Raw genomic sequence first — 25,842 nt, 5'->3', positions numbered from 1 at the left:
AACAGGACCGGAGATATCAGTGTGTACTTGTGTGGCAGCCGTGCCGCATCAGTTAGCACTGTTCCCAAGTGTCGGGTGCTGAACGCTGCCCTCATCATTGTCCCCTGCCGGTGCTGAAATCAGCACACGCAAGGGACAATGAGTGATGAGTAGTATTCTGCTCCCGCTGTGTCCTGGTGTGAAAATAAGAATAAAATAAAAAAAATCATTATACTCACCTGTCCAAAGATGTCCCCCACTGTAACCCATCTGACCGTTCACGCTGCGGAGCTAGGGAGAATGACTTCTGCAGCACTGATGCTGTGCTCAGTGAGCGGTGTCCTGTCACTCACTGAGCGCAGCGGAGGTTCGGGGCTCACTCGCTGGAGTGAATCATTCTCTCCGGCTCCTTGGCTTGAGCGGTCAGATGGGTTACAGTGGGGGACAGGTGAATATAATAATTTTTTTATTTTATTCTTACACCAGGACACAGCTGGAGTAGAATACTACTCATGATTGTCCCTTGCTGGTGCTGATCGCAGCACCTGCAGGGGACAATGATGAGGCCAGTGTTCAGCACCTGGCGCTTGGGAACAGCACTAACTGTACACTGATTCCCAGGCACTGGTACTTGTCACACTGATGACACACGGATGTCAACCATGTGTCATCAGTACGGGATGTTTTGTGGCCCGTGCGTCGTGTTAAAAACTGACATGTCAGCGTGTTTTGGCCACGGACACATGGTCTGTGGAAACACACTGTCATGTGCGCAGACCCATTCACTGGCAGGGGAGAGAGGTTTAAAGCGCCACTCCAGCAGCAAAAGAAAAAACTGCAGGAGTGGAGCTTTAACTACACTATCTAACAGCTTTTTTCTTTTTCTGCTTCCTTTTGATGACGCTTCATTTGAGAATCCCATTGTCTACTGGGATGCTCAAACGGTGATCATCAGATAAAAATTGGAATTATTCCCACCTTTACCCTAGTGAACAATAAAGAAGTGTTCAAAAAAATAAAATCACATTTGGTATCAACGTGTCCACAAAAGTACGATCTCTAAAAACTACAAGGGCTCGCTGACACACGAGCGAATAAATCGGACAAGTGCAATACGATAAAAAAATAGGATTGTACTTGAGCAGTGTAACACTATGGGGCAGTGTAACACTATGGTTCAGTGCACTCAAATGTCACCTGAGTGAAGTGCAATTCCCACAGACACCGGCAATGGAGGAGATGGTGAAATGACTTTCTCCATCTCCTCCACAGCTGTGTTTCAATTCTGTCATGTGAGAGAATCGGGGCACAGAGCACTGACACTCGGATCACACTCGCAGCAGAACAGGAGCCGAGTGTCATTAGCATATCGCATCCGATGCTCTATGCTCGTGTGTTGTTGTTTTTTTATTGCACATTTTTTAGTAAACCGTATAAAATGGATGGTGTCAGTCAAAAGTATCACTGGTTCCAAAAAAAAAAGGAAGAAGGGAGGGAAAGACGAAAGTGCAGAAATTAAAAAGAAAAAAAAATAACATTATTGTAATAACATAGCCCACTGCTTATGGGGTTAAATGCTCGGCCATGTCAGGTAGGGACGTGTGACACTCAGTGCTGCTTATTATACTCTATTTTATATATATATACCTCCATTTATTACCCTGAGCTGCTGCCTCTTTTTTTTTTTTTATTTTTTTGTGAAGACTTTTCTTTTACTTTTTTTTTTTCCTGGTAGTATGAAACTCTTGTGTGTTGTGAGGGTGCCATTTCATTTCTGTCTATTCACTTAGATGCCTATTACATGACTGCGATCTAAAGCTGGCCACACTCCGTAGAGAGAGAGAGCTTTTTCTCTCTTACAAGTTCAGGTCTCTGTTATTTTCAATGGGGTTTGGATTCTGGTGGATGTTCGGGTACTGTTCTGGTACCTGAACCAAACTTTCTAAAAAGATTGGGTCCGATGCCAGAACCCGAACTTCCACTGGTCTGCTTAACCCTACTCGTGACTCCCCCATACACAGGAATGCACAGTTTGGCCCAATGTTCCTGTGTTCTCTATGACCGAGAGCCTTACCTTCCTGCCAAACAAAAGGTCGATTGAATTGCACAAGGTCGATCCTTGCTAACCCCTCACAAGTGCTCCAGGAGCCCTGTGGCTGCTTACCTGCATGCCCTGCAATAAAGATGATTCCTGGTCTATCTTTCACTACCTCCCCCCAAGTCCAAGCAGTTTACAGATTAATAGTCATAAATGGTTCATACAGGGTTCAATAATTTGTAGCCAAAAGTTAAAATGACCCTTAAACTGTGCCACAAGTTAAAAGGAGAAATCAAAAGAATATAATGACTTGTACTATAAAAAAAAAAAAAGGGGGGGGGATTGTTGTTTTAAATGACACCATTCAATTTAACACACAATATATTGTATAGTTGGGAAAAAAAATTCCAAGTGTGGTGAAATTGTGAGGAAAAAAAAGACCATTCCTATTTGAGAAATTCAAAAATTGGAAAAAAAATACATGGAAAACGGCGACAAAAACAAAATTTTAAGACCCGTACTACTTTTCATCAATGGAGTTGTGTGATAGCTTATATTTGTGCCCTGAGCTGATGTTTTTATTGATACCATTTTGGTGTGCATGTGATATTTTGTTTGCAGTTTATTGTATTTTTTGCGAAAAATGTAGCAAAACAAAAATGGAAGGAGGCTATGTTGGCAATTAAAGGGGACTTTAGCAGGCCCCTGGCTGCCATGGCAAGCCTGTTTCATTGTGGCACCGATGGGGGCTTGTGTGTGTGTGCACACCGGCAATCGCATCATTTACATGCTGCTGTCAGAGATTGACTGCAGTATTTAAATGGTTCAGTTTAAGCAATCAGAGCTAGCTCAAGCCGCTCCACTTGAAGGTAGATACTGGCTGTCTAACACAGGTGGCATTTGCCATGTATGAATCGGACTCAGGTGAGCTGGCTTCATATTTTACTTAGCGACTCATGACATCAGAGGTCATTAAGGAGTTAAAAAGTAACTTTTATTTTTACAATATTTTATGTGTGTTAGATGCTGTATAGTATTGTTGTCCCAAGACCCCCAGCGATCTGTCTACAAACGGCCCTGATTTGCGCAGCTCCTCTATGAGCTTTGAACACAGAATGGTGTAACTGCTCAATAGTAAGTCCATGTGTACGTACACCATGCTGTGAGAGTGAATGCAAGGGCCCAAAGACTTGCTCTTGAGCCTGTACACCACTCTGTGTTCTCAGCTCATTCAGGAGCCACACACTTCAGGGCGACATTTAGACCGATCAGTTGAGTTGTCTCGTTCTGGACCTTAAAGGGAACATGTAATGTAAAAAAAACAAATTATATTAACCTGCAGGTTAATTGTGTTCCAAAGCCCTGTGACCAGTAGGAAATGAACTTTATTTCTCCCTGCAGCCTCCAGCTTTCAGTCATAGATGCACGGCTTCAGTCACAGCTCAGTACAGAGTGAGGGGTGGCTATAATTAGGCCCCGGCACTGACTGACAGCCGGGCTCTGTACTGAATATACAAAAAGATGATGCTCACTTGGCTATGGATTGGGTGCCGGCTGAATGGGATACTTTCCTCAGATAAACTTATAGATAACAGCCGCACTCTGGGTTGTATACAAGAAGTGGAATAGTTTATTCAAAATATTTTACATTCACCACACCGTAGAGAAAAAAAAAAGACCTTAAAGCGATATGTTGTGACGTTTCGAGGGTAGGTAATTTCTTCTGCTTGAAAGAGCCTGTAACTAATGGGCATGTATTGGGCTCTGTACTGATACACTGCTGAGCTGACTGTCCGTCAGTGCCGTGTTGTGGTTACTGCTGCTTCTCACTGTGTACTGAGCGGTGACTGAAGCCGGGTATCTGCGACTGAAAGCCCGAGGCTGCCAGAAGGAATACAGTTCTGCAGCTTGGGGACCTGGGGCTTTGTGAAACTGAAAACCCCCATTTAAGGAATATGCCCCATCAGACTTTGAGGGCATAACCACCATAGACTAGATTACAATCGGTTCCAGTCCAGTGGCCGTACAGTTTCAGAACATTATTAACCTACAGATAAACCCCACATCTGCAGGTTAATGGCGTTTTTTGACATGGCAGCTTCCTTTTAAGTGATCAATAGCACTATGCAGCATCTTTAATTTTGAAAAACTTTTTATATCTTATAGTTACCCTTTAAATGCTGATAATGTCAATCTTTGTTTCATAACAATTTTGACATGATAAAGATTGTGTTATGTAAATATGTCTAAAATGGATGATTGTCCACTACTCAAGACGACCTCTTTTCAATTCCTATATTCCCCCTTATAAAATAACAGCCTATACTCCCCTCTGATGGTGGCACTGGCTCTCCAAGGTGTCTTGTGTTACGTTATGTCACGCAAGCCCTGCTGGTCTCTGACCCCATCCGAACGCTAGTTGCGTCCAGAAGAACTGAGAAGCAGATTCTGAGGCTGCAGGGCTTGCATGACATAGCGCCACGTTAGTCATGGGAGGGTCAGTGGACTCATCACTGCAACGGCGCTGACACCAAAGGGGGAGTATAGGCGGTTATTTTATAAGGGGCACAGTAAAGGATCTATATAGTTACGGTACCAACAAATCTAACAATTCACAGAGCTCGTACCTCTTCAAGACAAATTCTAAAATATAACTTTTAATATCTGTATTAAATTAATGACAGCCATAAAATAACAAACCACAACATCAGTGCACAATGAGAGGAGGGGATAGGGCCTAAATAGGGTGAGGCACTATCTCACCCTGCCTTGCCGCGGAGGTTGGCACCCTATTTACCTGCGCAATGGCGCCCCCGCTCAACAATGACTCTCCCTGGGATCCCTATAACACCCTATATTGGCAGCCAATGGGGTACAGGGATTCTTAGTGGAGAACACACAGTTTCTTGTGACAAATAGAAACAATGCAAAAAATACTCAAAAAGTTTTTAAATATCTGTATCCCTGATCAGTACAATTTGGCCACAGATACAAAAGAGTGCATGAATATAATCAAAGCGCATAACATGGATCAATTTTTTTAATTTTTTTGTTTGCTCGAAATCATGCCACATAGAAGGATAAATCTTAAAATGCACTACTAAATTTCCATGACATGGACAGAGGATCCATTTCAATATAATACTCAATGCCCGATCAGCTTATATATAGCTCATGATCTCCGTTAATAAATTGTCCTGGACCAGGGATCCATTTAATACAAATAAATATTGCTTAGTAGATGTAACCACAATTAAATCCCCAAATAGCTCAAGGCAATTCATATGTAGCTCATGACCACTGTTTACACGTCATGAATCAAAATATATTACCAAATCTATACATATGACTTAATGCCTGCACAACTAAGATTGCTGGTAAGATAATTCCATACCTTATGTATAAAGGTGTGTTGTTTTTTTTGTTTAGTTTTCTAGAAATGGCGCCTTTTTTATTTATTATTGCAGCTTACGTTAATTTTCTCATTTAGTCATCTGGATAAAAATATATTGTCGTAACAAGAAAAATATCTTAAAACCCCTAGTAAACATGAGTATGCTGGAATACCTACTTTTTAGAAATGTAAATTTTAGCCTTTATATTTTACCTGGCCATGAAAAATGTACCGGTAATTAGGAAGATGCATATTCCCCCTTTTTTTATCAGTATGAGTCTTAAAATGGTCATTTTACTCCATGGTAATCCAAACGTTTCTCTGTGGCTATGCCCTGGGATTAGTGGAAAAGGTGTAAAATGAATTCACACATTGTGTTCTTTGCACTTCACTGTTCCAATAGCTTTTTTTTTTTTCTTCTCTTTTTTTCCCCTCCCCTCTTTACCCAGCTCTATATAGTTTTATAGAAAGGTCACTTCTTTTTATTTCACTGTAAGGATATTCTTTTGTTATAAAATTTCTTTTTATGGGAGTGCAAAGTCTCCCGAGACCTCAAAAGGTTTGCTATAAAGTATTCTTAAGAAAATTACCAATATTTTATTGAAAGAGAGAAAAAGTTTGACACTTAAAGATGAAAGTAATGGAAACTGTTTTAGTTCCCTCCTCTGGGAAAAGATTTCTAGAATCCAAAGCATTGTATGTTTTCTCCACTATCAAATCCCCATTGCACAGTGTGAGGGATAGCTACAAAGTTGTCTGATGTCTGCTTTGTTGCCTCCGCATTTTTCTTGTCAAATCAATATTTCATATTTTCAGCTAAATAACATGGAGCCATTTATCTTCTGCAATGATTAATGGGATTGTCTTTGTTCTAGTAAATAACTTAATATATACAATTTAGAAAGATTAAAAAATAACAACTTTGTAAAGAACAGTGATCCAGACATGCTGGTTTTACTGCCACTTTGTTTTTTTTTTTACCCAGATCAAACCTCTTCAAAATGCAATTCCCTAATGCTGGGTTTATATGTCATAATCGCGGCTGTTAAATGAGCCACAACTGCTGATTTATAGGTCTCTCCCGATTTTATATGCAAGATCTTCAAAGCATATGATCTCTGAACATCGTAAGACTGTGTGCACACTGCGTTTTTGCAACTTTCTTTCCGACTGGAATTGGCCCAAAAACGCTAGGGAATCCATATGGCAGCTAAGTCAGTGAGAATCCTGAAGTGCTGTGCACATGATCAGTCATTTTCCTTTGAGTATTTGCAGCGCGTTTAAATCTGAAGCATGTTAATCCTTTGTCCGGTTGTGCAGCGTTTTTCACCCATTGACTTCAATTGAGTCAGTCAAATCTGCAGCAAAAATGCAGGTATAAAAACTTTTTTACTGTGTATTTGACAGACTCAATTGAAGTCAATGAGTGAAATAATGCTGCAAAAACGCACAGAGAATTGACTGCGGGTCACAGGCGTCGGCTGATGAGACTACTACTCCCATCAGCCTACGTCTGCTGTCACTGATAACGTTGAAAGCAGGCGACGCTGATGGGAATTGTCATCAGCCAGCGCCTGTGCTCACAGTAAAGAAAAGGTAAAAAAAGTTAAAATAAATCTTGAAATAAAATTTAACACATTATACTCTCGTAACACCAAATAACTGAAGCCCTTGTCACCTGTAAAAAATAAAAAAAATACCATAATACCTGTCCGCCCCAACCCACCTAATCCACAGTGTCCCACGGCGATCAGATCATTTGTAGAACAGTCACGTCGGAAGATGTCACTGTTCTACCCGGCTATACACTGACAGAAGTGTAATCGCTCCTGCAGTGAATAGCGCTGAGCTACCATGAGAGAGGTCACAGGAGTTCATCAGCTGATGAGCTCCGATGAGCTCACTTAAGGCACCGCAGCTGTGTGACAAGATTCATGCAGCAGTGCCGTGAGATCACCGGAGCTCATCAGTTGATGAACTCCTGTGACCTCTCTCACGGATGCTCAACGCTATACATTGCAGGAACGATTACACTCCTGTGTCGATGTGTCGGCTGCTGTCCTTTAGAACAATTACATCTGCTGATGTGACTGTTCTACAAAGAATCCGATTGCCGCTGGACACTGGCTTATTTCTTCATTTCGAACAGGTGAAGGACATGGATTTTTTTTAGTTTTGTTTTTGTTTTTTTACAGGTGACAATGGCTTCAAATAGATTGGGGTTTAGGTGAGTATAAGGTTGCTTTTTTTTTATTTTCTGTTTTTTACAGGGGATTAGGCGTTAGGTGAGTATACTGTGTGTTTTTTATTTTTAAATAAACGTGTAAAACTGTGTGGACTTCTGTTTCAAATAAATTTTTTCAGGCCGTGTGTTTATTTCCAAACTTTTACTGTAGGTTTAGTAATGGGGGCGTCTTATAGACTCCTCTCCATTACTAACCTAGGCTTCATGTCAGCTACCAATACAATACTGCAAGTGGGAAGAGTGAGGCTAAGCTCATTGATGCGCCATATCGGGGCGGCTGAGGGACGATGTTATTAACCTTGGTGGGGGCCCACGATCCATTGCTATTAATAACAGCCAGCAGCTTTTGCTGGTTACATTTTATACAGGGAACCTACTTCCATTTTCTTCTGGGGTCCCCCTGTAACCAGTAAAGGCTAACCAAACAGCTGAGAGCGGTTATTAATAGCCAGGGAACATTTGGGAGTAATGGCCCCTTCCTAGGCTATTAATATCAGCCCGCAGCTGTCTGTTTTACATTTGCTGGTTATATTTTATAGGGGGACCCTACTTCGATTTTTTTCTGGGGTCCCCCTGTAACCTAGTCAGTGCCCAGAATCAGGAATAGCAGCGTTTTGGACGCAGCTCACCTGTGCTGTGCCCTACAGTACAAGCACAGTGAATGGGATTTATAGAAATCCCATGCCTACTGTGCTAGTTTTGACGCTGCGTAAACTCACCCGCGGTGTGGGTTTATGACCCCACAGCATGTCGATTTCTAGTGTCTCCGCTGCAGATTTTGACAGATTGAAATGTCATTACATGCGGTGGATCCGCATGTACTGACAAAACAAGTGCGGTATTAGAGCACAGCGTTTTGGATGCAGAATGAGCGGTGTCCAAAGCGCTGCTGATTCCTGATCATGGGGACGTACCCTAAAGGCTAACCAAAGAGCTGTGAGCTGTTATTAATAGCCAGGGTACATGTTTGCCTAATGGGCCCCTTCCTAGGCTAAAAATAGCAGCCCGCAGCTGCCCCAGAAATGGCACTTCATATTTGAAGTTCTAGGTTCTTCCCTATGCCCTGGTGCAGTTGCATTGGGGTAATGAGATTAGGTGTCCCTGACACTAAGCCCTAGGTTTAGTAATGAAGAGGTGTCAGCCAGATTAACTCTTTACTTACTACAGGTTTAGTAATGAGGTTAATACACACACACACACACAGAATAAAACACTTTGTTTGAAATAAAACAAACGCATTCTTTAATCATTTAAATTAACCCAATATACTCACCCCAGGTCTGACGGTAATCCAAGGGTTAAAGCGATGTCCCACGTTTTGTTTTGTTTTTTTCAAATCTCTTTATTTAGCTCCACAAAGCATTCATTGCTATGCAAAAAACGCGTGTTTTTTTTTTTTTTTTGCAGCGTTTTTGCTACCAAGAGATGCAGAAACGTTGCAGAAATTTCTGCAATCAAATACTCAACGTGTACATATTCTAATACATCAGAGAATATGTCAGGTTGCAATCATGCCCTAAGTTTGGGCAGCATGAATCGCCTGACAGGTTCTCTTTAACTTTATTCTGTAGGTCAATATGAAAGTGGCGATACCAAATTTCTATAGTTTTATGTATGTTTCATTATTTTGTACAATAAATACATACTTGTAAAAAAAAAAAAAAAAAAAAAGCCACTTGTTTTGGGGTCACAATGTTTTTGAGAGCCATAAGCTTTTTTTTTTTTTACAATTTTACATCAGTGGAGCGGTATGAGGGTTTACTTTTTGCATGACAAGCTACTTTTTATTGGTACCATTTTGTGATACATGCAACATTTTGATCACTTTTGGAGGCAAATTTAACAAAAAAAATATCATTCAGAATTTGTTTTTATTTTTTTTAAAGTGAACTTGTCATGTTCCTAAATTGTATTAACCTACACATATAGGGTTAATCTGCAGGTTGGTACTTTATCTATCCTTGGAACCACCTATTTTCAGTCAGAGGCGTGCACGGAGTGACTACAGTCATCGCTCAGTACATAGGGAGCAGCGGCTGTAAGCACAGCCCAGCACCTTGATTGACAGACCTCTCTGCAGTGCATCTGTAGCCACACTGTGCACACTCCCATCAGGAATAAAGTTAATTTCCTCCCGGTAGCCACGTTTTTATCAAGGACAACATTGTAACGTTACTAACCTGCAGATTAATAGCATTTTCGGATATGACCGGTTCCCTTTTAACACCATTCACTGTCGTCTTTATTCTGTGGGTCGATACGATTATGACAATATGAAATTTATATAGGGTTTATTTTTTACATTTTACTACTTATGTGCAAAAAAAAAAAAAAAAGACTTTAAAAATTTCTTTTGTTTTGTTCACCAAATTCTGATATCCATAACTTTTTTTATTTTTCTATAGACAAGCCCTCACACAGCCCTTGTCTATCACAGGGCAATCTATAGTTTTTACTGGTACAATTTCTGGGATACATATGTCTTTTTGATTGCTTTTTAATTCATTTTTTTGGTAGGAGGCATGAACAAAACAACAATCTGAAATTATTTAATTTTATTTTTTTTATGTAGTTCACCATGCAGTAAAATGTACATTTTAACTCTATTCTGTGTCAATAAGGATAAAGTGACACAATCTGACGTAGTAATAACTGTGCAGTTTGATCTATTTCTCACAGCTTGGTTCAGATGCCTTGTGGGTCATCCTGGTATACTCTGGCGGAGGTCAAACCACTTCTAGGGCTACCATTGTTCTCTGGTTTCGATCTCTCAATGTGGCAGGTCGGAATAAGCTAGGACTGTCCTGCCAGGGCACGGCTCTCTCCCCCTGCGGGGTTGAATCCTCCTGGGTCTTGTGCCTCCAGATATCTGTCTGTTCTTCTATTTCAAAGGACCGCTACTTAGTCTTCTGTCCACATCTTTGTGGCGCTCTTACCTTTTCAACTAGGGATGTAAGAAGGGTGCTACAAGTAGCAGTTGCTCGGGTTGTAGCCTGAGGGATTGCTATTCTCTATTTCTTCTGCACTACTGATATTTGAACCCCCCCCTCCCCTCAGAGACTGCTTTATGATGTCCACTGGTCCCTGTGTCCCTCAATGAAGCAATGGAGAAATTAAGATGTTTGATACTCACTCTGATGTACAATAAAAAATTATATTGTGGTACCTTGTTAGCCAGAAAAATCAATGTAAACACTTTTATGCCCAAAAATGACAAAAGTATTTTAGGAGTGATACCTTTATTGGCTAACCAGAAGAATTATGTTTGCAAGCTTTCAGAGCACAGGGTCTCCTTCTTCAGGCAGGTTTACAAATGAATGGTAATTTATTTATAAACCTGCCTGAAGAAGGATCTTCTGTGCTCTGAAAGCTTGCAAACATACTTTATTGGCAAATCAGAAGAATTATCACTCCTAAAATCCAGAAAACAGCAAAAAAGACACCCCAAGCACATTGACAAAAATCCATTGGCAGTCAAAAAAAAGCATTCAGGAAATCCCCACCCTCCACCTGCAAAAACTAACAAACACCCCACTAAAAATAAAGGCAACATTGGCGTTATCTATAGCATCTTCATCTTGAACAACATCTATATTTTACGAAACTTGTCTGCGCTGATTTATGGCTACACTACAGGCCATATCAAAGTTGAGCTGAACTTTAATGTGGTCATGATTCGGCAGAGAGGAGCACATCAAAGGGTTACAAACTCTGTGAGAGCCAGATCACTGACTATTCTCAGCTAACTTTTTTCTGCTGCCAGGAATGTAAAAAAAGTAATTAAAGGGATTTTCTAGAATTTTACAACACTTGGCCAAAGAGTACGAATTGTTATTAACCAAAGAAATAACAATTACATAGCTGTTTCATTCCTTGCTGCTTCGCCAACTCTGGAGTGAGGACACCCTGTCCATCATTCACATGCACCAATCACTGTTCTTAGCAGTCACATGCTGTGCTTGCAAATGTTACTCTGAAACCAGTGATTGACTGCAGCAGGCATGTGATTGCTGCAGGCCAGTTGCCTACTCTTGACCGAGTATTGCAAAATCCTGGGTAAAAAAACCTAATCTGCATTAAAAGCACTCAAAGTGTGTTTTTGGCTGCATTCTTATTTTCATTTTAAGAATGTGTTTTTCTAACATTTTTCAAGTGCTATGGAGGGAAAAAAAAGTTTAAAAATTACCGTTCCCAGGAGTGTGCAACATTTAGAAAAAAAACCCACTAGAATACATTAACCCGAATTTATTAGTCACTTTACGCTAGTTTTTGGAGTACACAGAGTCCCAGTAAGTCGTATGTTGTGCAAAAATTTTCAAAATACATCTTTTTGCATAACACTTGCTAAAAGTTGAAAAAAAAACACTGAATTATTGAGCGTAATGTCTGAAAATATCACATACTTTTGTGCAGATCTGTACATGCTCATAGTAACCAAACAGCACCAAATTTATTTAGAGGCAGGAACAGTTCAGTAAATTAGGCATGATTTACCTGTACAATCTTTTTAGACTGGTATTCAACTCCTACCTTAAAGGGGTGGTCTGAAGGCAAAGCATTTTTCTCTAAAATTCCCTAACTACACTGTCTAACAGCTTTTTGTATTTTTTGTTCCTATTTCCTATTTGATGATGATTTCGTGTGAGTATTCCCAGAGCATGCTGGGATACTCAAACAAAGCATCATCAGGGGCCAGAGGCTACGGTCACTGTCTTAGCCTCAGCCCCCTCCTTAAAATGGAGAGTCATCAGTGACACTCTTTTCAGGTGTGGTGCTGTCCCTGAGTGTCTTCTTGGGCAGCGTCTCCCCCAGTGCCCTGTACGATGAGCGCAGTGTCCAGTATCTTGTCTGTATAGATGAATACTAATAAGCCGGCAGAGACCAGTGACTTCAATTGCGGGCAGGGCTGCGAAGTCGGTAAACAAAACCTCCGATTCCTCAATTTCCCTGCCCTCCGACTCCACAACTCTGAGTCCACAGCACTCCTCACTACTGAGCATGTACGTAAAGTGCCGCACAGATTCATCGCAACTAATAGCCGAGATCCTTAGATCAGGAATGTCACGATGAGGAGACTTTTAAAGCCGCAATGCTTCTCTGGGAAATATGCAAATTGTCTTTTCAGAGAGGAAGAGGACCAGAACTCTAGTGCCACTACAGGAAGCAACAATCCTAAAAGTCAATAGTGACCCTTTAACTAGCCTTATCACATGACTTAGGATATAAGCGAGAACCAGAAACTCAATTTGCGGACACTGCACTGACGAGGGGCAGAACCCTGAAACACAAAGTGTGAGTTCTGGTTTGGCTGGGTGAGAGGCGTCAGACCGGTATCTAAGGGGTGACATTTCTCCTTGTGGAGAGTGACATGTTAAGCATGAGCAAACACTCAGGGACAGAGCAGGGACCACCCCCTGAAACCAGCAACACTGATTCGTTTCAGGGAGGGGGCAGAGGCTGTGACAGTGACTGTAGCCACTGGCCCCTGATGATGCTTTGTCTGAGTATCCCAGCATGCACTGGTGATACTCACACGAGTCATCAGACAAGAAATAGGAAAAAAAATTCAAAAGCTGTTAGTGTAGTTAGGGAACGGTAGGTAATTTCTCAAGCACGTATATTAGAAAATAGCTTAGAATTATAGGACGTTAGGAGAAAAATGCTCTTTGCCTTTGGATCACCCCTTTAATAAATCTGTTCCTACGTCTGTAGTGCATTTTATGCTATTAGGAACTCTTAGACTGTGTGGTGTGTATGGGGGGCTTCCCGACTCTCCTGCAACTGATGATGGCGGCTGAGAGTTGGATTCCTGCAACTGATGATGGCGGCTGAGAGTTGGATTCCTGCAACTGATGATGGCGGCTGAGAGTTGGATTCCTGCAACTGATGATAGCGGCTGAGAGTTGGATTCCTGCAACTGATGATGGCGGCTGAGAGTTGGATTGGGCAGTTTAAATTTATACGTCTGATATGGTCACCTGCCACCTGAGCTATCTGGGGGGCAGCTTACTTCTCTCTCACCGTTGAACACTCGTGATTGCTTGGCCAGGCTTTCGTATATGGGGGTGGCAGGGGAGATGGCTGCTGGATATGGGCATCTTCACTGTGAATGGTTTCATCAACTACTCATGCAGTAGGTTCTTACATTATTTCAGCTTTGCTTTTTTTTACCTTATGCTTTGTTGTAGTCTTTTCATTGTAAAGTAGCCTTCACTCTGCGGGTGAGCTTCTGATATTATTGGAGTAATCTGACGAGTAAAGAGGGACTCTTGAATTTTGCTGTTTTTTGCCAATGCTGTATCTGGATTTCTGAACTGCCATCTCCTAACATTATATTACAGCTATTTACCTACGTTTATTTTAATGTTTCAACTCTGTGTGATATTAGATCATCTTTGATCAGTCCATACAACACTCCCTAATGTGGTGTGTTCTGTATTTTTTTTCTGACAAGTGTGAATTTGGCAGCTCAGCCTTTTTCTAGAGAGCTCCATGTACAATACATGATCGGTGAATATTAGGGGCGATAAATAAAACTGCCTTGAAACAATATGATGGAAGAGCAAAAGATGCAACTTATGTAATTAGTAATGAGACATGCCCTAATTGAAGGTCCTTTTGTATCTGTGGTTTGGTGCCATTGTAATCCTTTGTTGTTGGCAATTTGAAGATAAACTAGATGTCAGTGTTTGTGATTTCAGCTTCCTAATTGTTCTCAGCGTGCGCCTGAATTAGGCAACCAGTTTCATTCCCATTCAGCTATGGAATCCTATATTTAACTTCCACAATTAAGGGTCTGCATGAAATAAACAATAATTTCATTTCTTTTCTTGTTTTCAGCTTCTCGTAGATGAGTTGTCTTCCACGAAACACTGGGTCTCCACGCACGTATCAGACCACAGTGGTTTCCATTATCGGCAGTTTTTGCTGAAGTCTTTACTCTTCAGAGCACAAATGGACTGTGAAAACCTAAGCAATGTAAGTCTTCCCAGAGAAGAGGAGGCTCCACGGACGGATCTCCCCCTTTGGATAGAAGAAGAACTGGAACTTAGTGGGGATCTTATAGAGTCTTACCCAGGACATGAAGCTCTGTGGTGTCACAGGTGGGTTAGGTCTTGACTTTGAGGGGTTTTATTTAACAATGTTGATGGAAAACTTATTGAGTAATGAGCAGTAGGTTAAAGGAGTTGTCTCAAGTTCTTAAGTTGCTTGTCTTGCAGTTTTCTAATGAATAAAAAATACTCTCTGTAGTAAAGAAAAGAGGAATTTTTAATTCTCTAGTGTACAGCTCATTGCCTATATTACTGGCCACCCTCAGATCTGAGAGTGGCCGATTACCTAGGAAAGGAACGCGTGCCACTAGCAGGCTCGACGCTTTCACCGCTGTGAAGTTGGCCAAATCGCTGGATCCCTCCAGCTTCTGTCCATCTTCACTTCACTTCTCCAATGCTGCAGAGGCAAAACTACCGCTACAGTTCGGGCCAGTGACGTGACAAAGCCATTGGTCCAAACTGGCAATTTTCAGGAGCACATCCCCCACCCCGCCTGAAAAAAAGAAAGCCGGGGACTAGTGAGTGGTGCATTCTTTAAAAAATAAAAAGTTGAGACAACCCTTTTAACCTTTTGTGAATAATGTTAATATTCTAAGTTTTATGTAAGTATTCAATTCACCAGAAAACTCCTTTGTCACTTATTTGATGGATAAGTAACACCTTACTGATCAGTAGTAGAATGGGAAATTTTTTATCCCCATAATCAAATTGAACGGCAGGTCAGATGCCCACCACTTCATTAGTTTTTAATGGGGCTGCCAGAAAAAGCTGAGCTCAGTAGGAAATGAATGGAGCAGTAGTTGAGCTTGTGCACTGCGCTCCATTCTTATGGGGATAAAAGTGCCCCGTTCTGCCAGTAGGTGCAGGTCCCAGTGGTTGGATTCCCACCAATCAATAAATTATCACCCATCCTGTGGATAGATAATGATAATTTGTTTTCCACCAAGGATCAACAGAATGGGGTGGCCTGTATGAACAGAGCCTAAAACAAATCATTGCTGTAACTTTGAGATTAAAGTCTTTGCTCATTTCACATTAAAGCATTTTCGGTCTGAGTGCTGTTCGTGAAAAATAATGGACAGCACTCGGACCAATGTTATTCAATGGGGCAGTGCAGAGCGATTTTATTTATTTTTTCACTGACCGAATTTGCATGTTAAAAAAAAAAAAATGGCAACATGGACTAGTTTCTCTGTAAAACAGATGAGCTTCTTTTCGTCAGATCTTGGACTGGACTACAAGGTTTCCCTTATATGTGCCTTTTTATCAATGCCTGTGTTCCAGATCCAGTGCTTTATAGCTACCTATTTAAAGCAGCGCTGTGCCGAGAATGGAAAATCATATACTTGCTGCTTCATGTCTGCCTGCCTTTCCAAACAAACAAACCTGTAAATCTTTGTTTCTCCCAGGAAACAGTGCGGTGTACTCCAGGAATGAAAGAGTTTATAACCTTGCAATTTATTGTCCTGCTAATGTCCTCCGTGTTAGGCTGGCATTAACATAGAAAAGTTCTGGTTATCTGTGTAAGCAGATGGCTCCCCAGCAGCTCTGCAGCTATCATTCCCAGCTCGCTGCTCTGACAATGTGACCAGCACAAGCCGTTGTTTCTGCTAGAACAGAGCAGTGGCCGTTCATTCCTGGAAGGTGCCTCTGGCTCAAGAGCCCCATGTCAAAATAACATGGCTCCAAGTAGGAGATGCATGCTCTCATGTTCTGTATGTAGATTTATTTCCATCTATAGGTAAAGTTTCCATTGATGGCACATACACCATAGGCACTCCAAATTTTTGTTAAATAAATTTAAATCGATTTTTTTTTTTTTTTTAAAAAGTACATAAAATATAAGTGGTATTCTTCCATTTGGAGCTTTTTAATGTATTTTCATTTCCTTCTATCATAATACACATTTTATTATTCCTCAAACATATAATTTCAATGGGGATTGGATTTGAAGAAGCACTAAGAACAAGAAGGGAAACAGATTTTGGCTAATTCCACATCACGTTTTAGTTATGTTAGTACAAATATTAAAAAAAAAAAACAAGTGCAGAGATCAACATTTTCAGGAGGAAGTGAAGATTTGTTTTGCTTCTTGGACAAAGGATATTCTTACTCCGGGCAGCTATACTGCATTTTCTGTCGGGGTGGTGGTGAAACTGCAGCATGTTTACTAGCAAATCTCATGCAAATATTGCATGTAGAGTGGATGTTAAAGGGCTTTTTTTTGGGCAGATAGATCATTAAAACATTGTAAAGCTTATGAGAAATGACGAAAATTCATAAATTTACTTACTGTTAAAATTATACTCTGTTCTTGGACTGTCACATGTTGTCAAGAGTCCTCCTGCGTCTTACTTCCTGCTGCACTCCATTCAAAGCACAGAGTACAGAGATTTCCTGTCTAAGCACAGAGTACAGAGATTTCCTGTCTAAGCACAGAGTACAGAGATTTCCTGTCTAAGCACAGAGTACAGAGATTTCCTGTCTAAGCACAGAGTACAGAGATTTCCTGTCTAAGCACAGAGTACAGAGATTTCCTGTCTAAGCTTTGAAGGGAATGTAACCTGTCAGTGTAACACAACTCTGAATGCAGGATACAAGGCTCAGTCACTAGCTGTTAGTGGTCATATCATATAGGGCATGGCCGTCAAGTTTTGAGGGGAGGGATGGAGAGCAGAAGCAGGACACATCTCCACAGAGGAGTAGTAATAAGAGCAGCTAGTGATTTTTGCCTGAGAAGATGTGAGGTGTACGGGGAGATTTAACTGAAGCTACAGAAACAGGACACAGCTCCACAGAGAAGAGTAGTAGTCTAGTCAACTTTTCATTATGGCCAGAGAGGATTTGATGTGTACGGGGAAGGTTAGAAGAAGCAGGACTCAACTCCACAAAGAAGAGTAGTAGTCTAATCAACTAGTGATTTTGGCCAGAGGGGATGTCATGTGTACAGGGAGGGTGAGAAGAAGCCACAGAGGCAGGTCACAGCTCCACAGAGAAGAATGGTAATATTCTCAACCAGTAACTTTGGCCTGAGGGGTGGTGCTGAGCCATCGTAGAGTGCTGGATTACATTAGAATAAATGAATACATTATATGCTCCACTGCAGTACACTGAGCCTGTGCGGTGCCAGTGTCAGCACCTGGAACATTACTGATTGCACCAAATTTTGGACCTATTTAAATAAAATAATCAAATGTACATGCATTACTTTCTAGGCGACATGTACTCTGCTTGATTCACCAGCTGCACAATGAACAACCTCACGTGGAACCTCCACAAGTCACAAGTGTGGACAAGGCTGCTGTAAGCACAGGAAACGAATCCCGGGATCTCTGCACTGATTTTCTGGGATACCACTCAAACACTATGGATGTGGATGGAGTATGTGACGCAAACAAGCAGAGCTATACCCAGGAAACTAAACGTCTAAAACGTGCTCCTGTGGAAGACTCTCTTATATACGAATCCGAGCTCAGGTTCATTGGTTGTATTTTATCCAGCTGCCGAAATGCTGAGCAGTCCAGGTTTGCTGCTTCATATAGAAAATGGCTGCTGTCATTGCTAGGTCACTAACTGCTCTCTGCATTATGTATGGATTACTTACGGTGCAATATTTTCTTTTCTTTAGCGGTCTGTGAACTATGCTCCTCTGACTTAATAAGACTACGACAAGATTGATTTTTATTTATTTTTCCCGATGATTAAATCTGCTGGGATTTTTTTTTTCTACTTTTATTTAACACCGATAATGGGGAGATGAGATTTCTTTTTAAACACTGCGTGGCAAAGTCATTTCAACCTGTTACAAGTGAAGATCTTTAGTTTATGAAATCAAGCCCCCACTGTGGAGATTAGGAATTGGGAAATGGTTAGTTGAAAGATTTCAGGAAAATGTTACTTTTCCCATTGGTGTATTAACAATGGAGGTTTGGATGAGATATTCAGTCCTCGTCACTGTGTTAAGCCTTTATTTTATTAAAATAAAGACCATGGATGAACAAGGCATTTCGAACAAACATTTTCTGGACCCTTGGAGCCGAATAAGTGTGCTGCGGGGTCTCCAGCACACTACCTACAATGTACGCCTGCATAAAGTGGCATGGCCATCATGGGAAGCGGATCTTCTAGACATGAATTGTGTGAATGGAACAGTGCATGTTGTGATTTCCTTCTAGCAATGTATTTCAGAAAGATTGATCACTACATTCATCATACAGGATTACAGTAGTTAAAAATCTGGGGTGTCTTGTGGCTTTTCAAGACTTTTGTGCCCTCCATTATTGCTAACACTCATTTACTGAGTTCACTGAACTCTTCTAACACCTGGACATGTCGCCATACATACCAACACGCAACCTTTGCAGATACTGTCCTAGGATTATTATGTGCATTTATACATAGATAAAAATGGTGGTAGACCGACAACCTGTAGCTTTCCAGCTGTCATAAAAATGCAACTCTCATCACGCTGTGCAAGCCATTTTGAGAGCTGCAATATTCCACCAGCTGGAAAGCCATAGGGTGTCAGCGTCTCACTGCTCAGAAGCATTAAAAACCAGTAATATACTGAAATGTTAGTACACATTTAATTATTGAACAGGGATTGGTGTGGATCATTTCCAGATTGTATCTGTTACTTAAGAGGCTTAAAGGGACTCTCACTAAACTGTAGGATATATGGTGTTTCTTATTTAGCACAATACTGATTATTGCTCTCCTATATCTGTATGCTGGTTTAATAAAACTGTGTGTTTCTTGATATATTAAGTCTATAGATCTTTACATGTGTGGCCTGCGGCAGTTATGAATCTTCATTCATGACCTCTAATAAATACTGTCTTGTTCCCTCAGAACTATAGCCATGCTGTACAAGAAACTATGGCTGTTTATTGGTAATATTTCTCTGCAAACCATGGACACAGGACATCTTTGAACACTTGACTAGCTCTAGACTCCTGTAGCTCTTGCACTCTAAACTTTTCTCTAGAAAGATTAGAAAGTCTTATAGAATCATAGAATGGTAGAGTTGGAGGGGACCTCCAGAGTCATCGTGTCCAACCCCCTGCTCAAGGCAGGATTCACTAAATTATCTCCAACAAATGTCTGTCCAGCCTCTGATTGAAGACTTCCATTGGAGATCATCACCTCTCATGGCAGTCTGTTCCACTGATTGATCATCCTCACTGTCAAAAGTGTTTTCTAATCTCTAATCTGTATCTCCTCCCTTTCAGTTTCATTCCATTACTTCTCATGTTTCCATGTGCAAATGAGAATAAGCATGATCCCTCTACAGTGTGACAGCCCTTCAGATATTTGTAGACCGCTATTAAGTCTCTTAGCCTTCTTTTTTGCAAGCTAAACATTCCCAGATCCTTTAACCGTTCCTCGTAGGACATAGTTTGTAGTCTGCTCAGCATCCTGGTTGCTCTTCTCTGAACTTGCTCCTTGTCTTCATGCACAGGAAGAATTGATGAGAACTGTATAATCACCTTCAATTGAAGCCATATATTGCATATTCTTGTTCCAGCACACTAGATGAGATCAGCTAATGTGCTCTATTAGAGGGGCTCTGCCATGAATATGTCTTTCTGTAGTATATGCCATCATTTACTGATCATTGCATGATGAATGTGTAGTGATGAGACACTACCAATCAAATCATTATCATACAAATTTTTGAACTTTCCACACCCCATTGAGTATATACACTGCTCAAAAAAATAAAGGGAACACTCAAATAACACATCCTAGATCTGAATGAATGAAATATTCTCATTGAATACTTTGTTCTGTACAAAGTTGAATGTGCTGACAACAAAATCACACAAAAATGATCAATGGAAATCAAATTTATTAACCAATGGAGGCCTGGATTTGGAGTCACCCCCAAAGTTAAAGTGGAAAAACACACTACAGACTGATCCAACTTTGATGTAATGTCCTTACAACAAGTCAAAATGAGGCTCAGTATTGTGTGTGGCCTCTACGTGCCTGTATGACCTCCCTACAATGCCTGGGCATGCTCCTGATGAGGTTGCGGATGGTCTCCTGTGGGATCTCCTCCCAGACCTGGACTAAAGCATCCGCCAACTCCTGGACAGTCTGTGGTGCAACGTGACGTTGGTGGATGGAGCGAGACATGATGTACCAGATGTGCTGAATCGGATTCAGGTCTGTGGAACGGGCGGCCAGTCCATAGCTTCAATGCCTTCATCTTGCAGGAACTGCTGACACACTCCAGCCACATGAGGTCTGGCATTGTCCTGCATTAGGAGGAACCCAGGGCCAACTGCACCAGCATATGGTCTCACAAGGGGTCTGAGGATCTCATCTCGGTACCTAATGACAGTCAGGCTACCTCTGGCGAGCACATGGAGGGCTGTGCGGCCCTCCAAAGAAATGCCACCCCACACCATTGCTGACCCACTGCCAAACTGGTCATGCTGAAGGATGTTGCAAGCAGCAGATCTCTCTCCACGGCATCTTCAGACTCTGTCACGTCTGTCACATGTGCTCAGTGTGAACCTGCTTTCATCTGTGTAGAGCACAGGGCGCCAGTAGCGACTTTGTCAATCCTGGTGTTCTGTGGCAAATGCAAAGCGTCCTGCACGGTGCTGGGCTGTGAGCACAACCCCCATCTGTGGACGTCGGGCCCTCATGGAGTCGGTTTCTAACCGTTTGTGCATACACATGCACATTTGTGGCCTGCTGGAGGTCATTTTGCAGGGCTCTGGCAGTGCTTCTCCTGTTCCTCCTTGCACAAAGGCGGAGGTAGCGATCCTGCTGCTGGGTTGTTTCCCTCCTACGGCCCCCTCCTCGTCTCCTGGTGTACTGGCCTGTCTCCTGGTAGCGCCTCCAGCCTCTGGACACTACGCTGGCAGACACAGCAAACCTTCTTGCCACAGCTCGCATTGATGTGCCATCCTGGATGAGCTGCATTACCTGAGCAACTTCTGTGGGTTGTAGAGTCTGTCTCATGCTACCACGAGTGTGAAAGCACAAACAACATTCAAAAGTGACCAAAACATCAGCCAGAAAGCATTGGTACTGAGATGTGGTCTGTGGTCCCCACCTGCAGAACCACTCCTTTATTGAGGGTGTCTTGATAATTGCCAATAATTTCCATCTATTGTCTATTCCATTTGCACAACAGCATGTGAAATTGATTGTCAATCAGTGTTGCTTCCTACGTGGGCAGTTTGATTTCACAGAAGTTTGATTTACTTGGAGTTATATTCTGTTGTTTAAGTGTACCCTTTATTTTTTTGAGCAGTGTATATGTACCCCATTGAGTAAATATACATACACAAACACATTCTATTTTTCCTCTGAAAGCTTGAAAAGTTATCCAGAATTGCTCACTTTCGCATTATGAAGCGAGCATAGCTGGTGATGTCACATCCATCTACATATACCTCCAAGGACACGGACTTAATCCCCAGTGATTGTGTATCTGTCCTATTCTAGTGAGCTTGCACAATACCTGCTGATCTGGTGCTCACCCCAGCAAGCACGTGGTGGAATAATGCTTAAGGCTATGTGCCCACGATGCAGAAATGCTCAGGATTTTTTCCTGAGCGTTTCTGCATCTCCCTGGCAGAAAAAATGCATGCGGATTGTACATGCGTTTTCCTGCCAGGGACATGCTGATGTGAAGTGTTCTTCACTTGCATTTCTGCATGAGGGTTGACAAGCGCTTTCCAAGCGATTTTAGCATCACTTGGAAAGTGCTTGACAACTTAGTCACACTATATAAATCCATGAAACCGGCATGGATTTATATAGTGTGACCCTAAAGAATGTTAAAAAATAAAATAAATCTATACTTACCTTCTGATGGCCCCCAAAGTCTTGATTCGATGCGTCTCAGCTTGCCGGCAGCTCACGGTACACTGAAGGACCTGCCGTCACTTGACTAAATGATGTCAGCGCAGGTCCTTCAGTCCACCACGATCTGCCGGCAAGCGAAGACCAGCGCACCGCGGGCCATGAGAAGGTAAATATAATATTTATTTTTTATTTTATTCTTTTTTTTTTTTTTTTTTTTTTTTACAGGTTCTATGGTACCCGGGTCCCTAGGAGAGTCTCCTCTCCTCCAGACCCAGGTACCATCCGCACATTGAAACGAATGGATTACGCATGTACAGATCCAGTGATGCGGATGACATGCGTTCCAATGCAAGTCAATGGTGGCGAAAACGCAGCGCTTCTGCAAAATAATTGGTAGTGCTGTGTATTTTTCCGCAATGATAACCCGCAGCGGAAATTTCCGCAGCATGTGCACAGCATATGTGGATTGTCATTGGGGGACATGGCAGGCCTTCTTCCAAGCGGTTTTTAAGCGTTTCTGCGGCGGAATTGCCGCTGCGGAAACGCTTAAAAAACGCATCGTGGGCACACAGCCTAAATATGAGTTGAAGGTTCCTTCAGTAGTCGGTGTTGTAGATTCCATCATATTTGACAGAAAAGTAGGCTACGTACTGTGGCAGACCCGGACGCAGTTTTTTTTTTTTTTATTAATTCAAAAGGGTTCATTGGGTGTTCTTGGTACAGATTTTATGATGGATTCGAAACTGCGTTTTGGTTTCTATTATAAACTGCCTAAATTTGATTGATAGTCTTGTGTTCCAATATACAATGTCCTTAGTGCATTAAGTCTTCAGAATGGAGACTGGTCCTTTGTTAAAAAAGAATAAAAAATCAATGGACAACAGTCTTGATGTGACATTGTTAGGAAATAAACTGAAATAAAGCTCATATAATCCTTGGATTAGACATCAGAATAATCATTCACAATCATTCACTTACATGGCTGTAACAAATGTAGCTCAAGTAGCTAAAACTTGTAATGCTCAAGTAGATCTATTAATATAAATGGCAACAGACTAAATCCATGACCTGGCAGCCTTTGTTGGGTTATGAGATGGTAACAAACACTGCTTGTATTCAGCTAATCAGAAACCTGTATGGAGCCTATGAGCCATATGGTGATCTCATAGTACTTTATCAATAAGAGACTTTGCTCTAGCCATAGAGAGAAAAGAGGGAACGGCGAAAGGATATCTTTAGTCAGTACAGAAGGTAGCATTTGGTAATATGGAAGTCAACAGAGATGGGTATCTGTCCTAGTACCATGTAGGTTCCAAATGTATTATTGTCATGCACCTTAAAGTGGCACAATTTCTCTAAGAAGCTGTTCTCTTAAGAGTGGTACAATTAACATCTACTTGTGAATAAGTAACTTTCTAATTTAGTTCTTATTAAAACTGTGCACCATTCCCCTGATTACACTTGAATTTTTTTGTTTAGTTCTCTGAACTGTCATTGAAGTAGGAAGGCGGGAGATTGGGGAGTGGTGCGTTCCTGAAATGTAAGGGTGAGCTGAACCCTTTAAGTAAGCACTTTTGGCTAAAAAAAGGAAAAAAAACAAAACTGAAACACATTTCTATAGAAATGTACCCTTGTCCTTAACTGGAATATACAGTGGCTTGCAAAAGGATCCCCCCCCCCCCCACACACACACACACCCCCACATACACACACACACACGCACACACCACTCCACCCTTTTGGCATCTTTTGCTATCTCACAATCTGGAATTTCCCAGTTTGTTTTTTTTTTAGGTTTTGCATTAGTTTATGTAAAGAACATGCCTACAACTGTGAACATTTGGTTTTCTTTTTATTGTGAAGCAAACAATAAGTAGGACAAAATAACTGAAAACTTCAGTGTGCATAACTATTCACCTCCCTAAAGTCATTACTTTTTTAGAACCTCCTTTGTGGCAATTACAGCTGCAAGTCACTTTGGATAAGTCTCTATGAGCTTTCCTCATCTTGGCACTAGGTTTTTGCCCATTCCTCAAGGTAAAACTGCTCCAGCTCCTTCAAGTTAGATGGTTTCCTCTGGTGAACAGCAATCTTCAAGTCTGACCACAGATTCTCAATTGGATTAAGGTCTGGGCTTTGACTAGGCCACTCCAAAACATTTACGCGTTTCAACCTTAAACCACTCGAGTGTTGTTTTAGCAGTTTGCTTTGGGTCATAGTCTTGTTGGAAGGTGAACCTCCGTCCCAGTCTCAAATCACTGACAGACTGAAACAGGTTTTGTTCAAGAATATCCCTGTATTTTGCAGCATCCATCCCCCCCCCCCCCCGACCGTCTTCCCGTCCTTGCTGCCGAAAAACATTCACCACCATTGTTGGGATGGTGTTCTTGGGGTGATGAGATGTGTTGGTTTGGAACAGACATTAGCGTTTACCTTGGTGGACAAAAAGTAAAATTTTGGTCTGATCTGACTACAGCACCTTCCTCCATACATTTGGGGACTCTCCCACATGTCTTTTGGTAAACTGAAAATGAGCCTTTAAATTTTTGTGTGTAAGTAAAGGATTTTTTTTCTGCCCATTCTTCCATAAATGCCACCTCTATGGAGTGTACGGCTTATTGTGGTCATATGGACAGATACTCCATTCTCTACTTGGGAACTCTGCAGCTCCTTCAGGGTTACCTTTGGTCTCTGTGCTGAATCTCTGATTAATGCCCTCCTTGCCGGGGCTGAAAGTTTTGGTGGGCAGCCCTCTCTTGGCAGGTTTGTTGTGATTTCCATTTGATGATAATGGATTTGATGGTGCTCTGGAGGATCATCAGAGATTGGGATATTTTTTTATAACCCAACCCTGACTTGCACTTCTCAACAACTTTGACCCTGACTTGTTTGGAGATCTCTTTGGTCTTCATGGTGTTGTTTGGTTAGTGGTGTTTCATGGTGTTGTTTGGTTAGTGGTGTTGCTGCCTCTGTGGCCTTTCAGAAAAGGGGTGTGTATATACTGAGATCATGTGACTCTTAGATTGGTACATATAGGTGGACTTCATTTCACTAAGCATGTGACTTATGAAGGTAATTGCTTGCACCAGAAATTTGTAGGGACTTTATTGCAAAAGGAATACAATACAAATGCCTATTTTTAGTTATTTGATCCCATAAATTTAATTTAGGTCTATATTTTTCTCACTTCATCAACATAGACTATTTAGTGCTGATACATCACACACAAATCTGATTACAAAAATATTTAAACGCAGGTTGTAATGTAACAAAATAGGTTAAAAGCCAAGGGGGTGAATACTTT

At 41.5% G+C, this 25,842-nt stretch overlaps 1 protein-coding gene across 1 annotated transcript in view; it reads left to right on the top strand.

The window, feature by feature from the left end:
* Positions 1–19,570, top strand: part of PTAR1 (protein prenyltransferase alpha subunit repeat containing 1) — a 75,301-nt gene extending 55,731 nt beyond the window's left edge. The window contains exons 6-7 of the mRNA XM_073670170.1: positions 14,497–14,759; positions 17,924–19,570. Coding sequence (XP_073526271.1) covers positions 14,497–14,759; positions 17,924–18,281 — 621 coding nt within the window. The 3' untranslated portion in view covers positions 18,282–19,570. The remainder of the gene's footprint in view (positions 1–14,496; positions 14,760–17,923) is intronic.
* Positions 19,571–25,842: the final 6,272 nt, after the last annotated feature.

Source organism: Phyllobates terribilis, unplaced genomic scaffold (assembly GCF_046119375.1).
Source record: "Phyllobates terribilis strain yellow unplaced genomic scaffold, ASM4611937v1 Scaffold_1__5_contigs__length_1240528914, whole genome shotgun sequence".
Taxonomy (NCBI): Eukaryota; Metazoa; Chordata; class Amphibia; order Anura; family Dendrobatidae; genus Phyllobates; species Phyllobates terribilis.
This window is presented reverse-complemented; position numbering and strand designations above follow the sequence as displayed.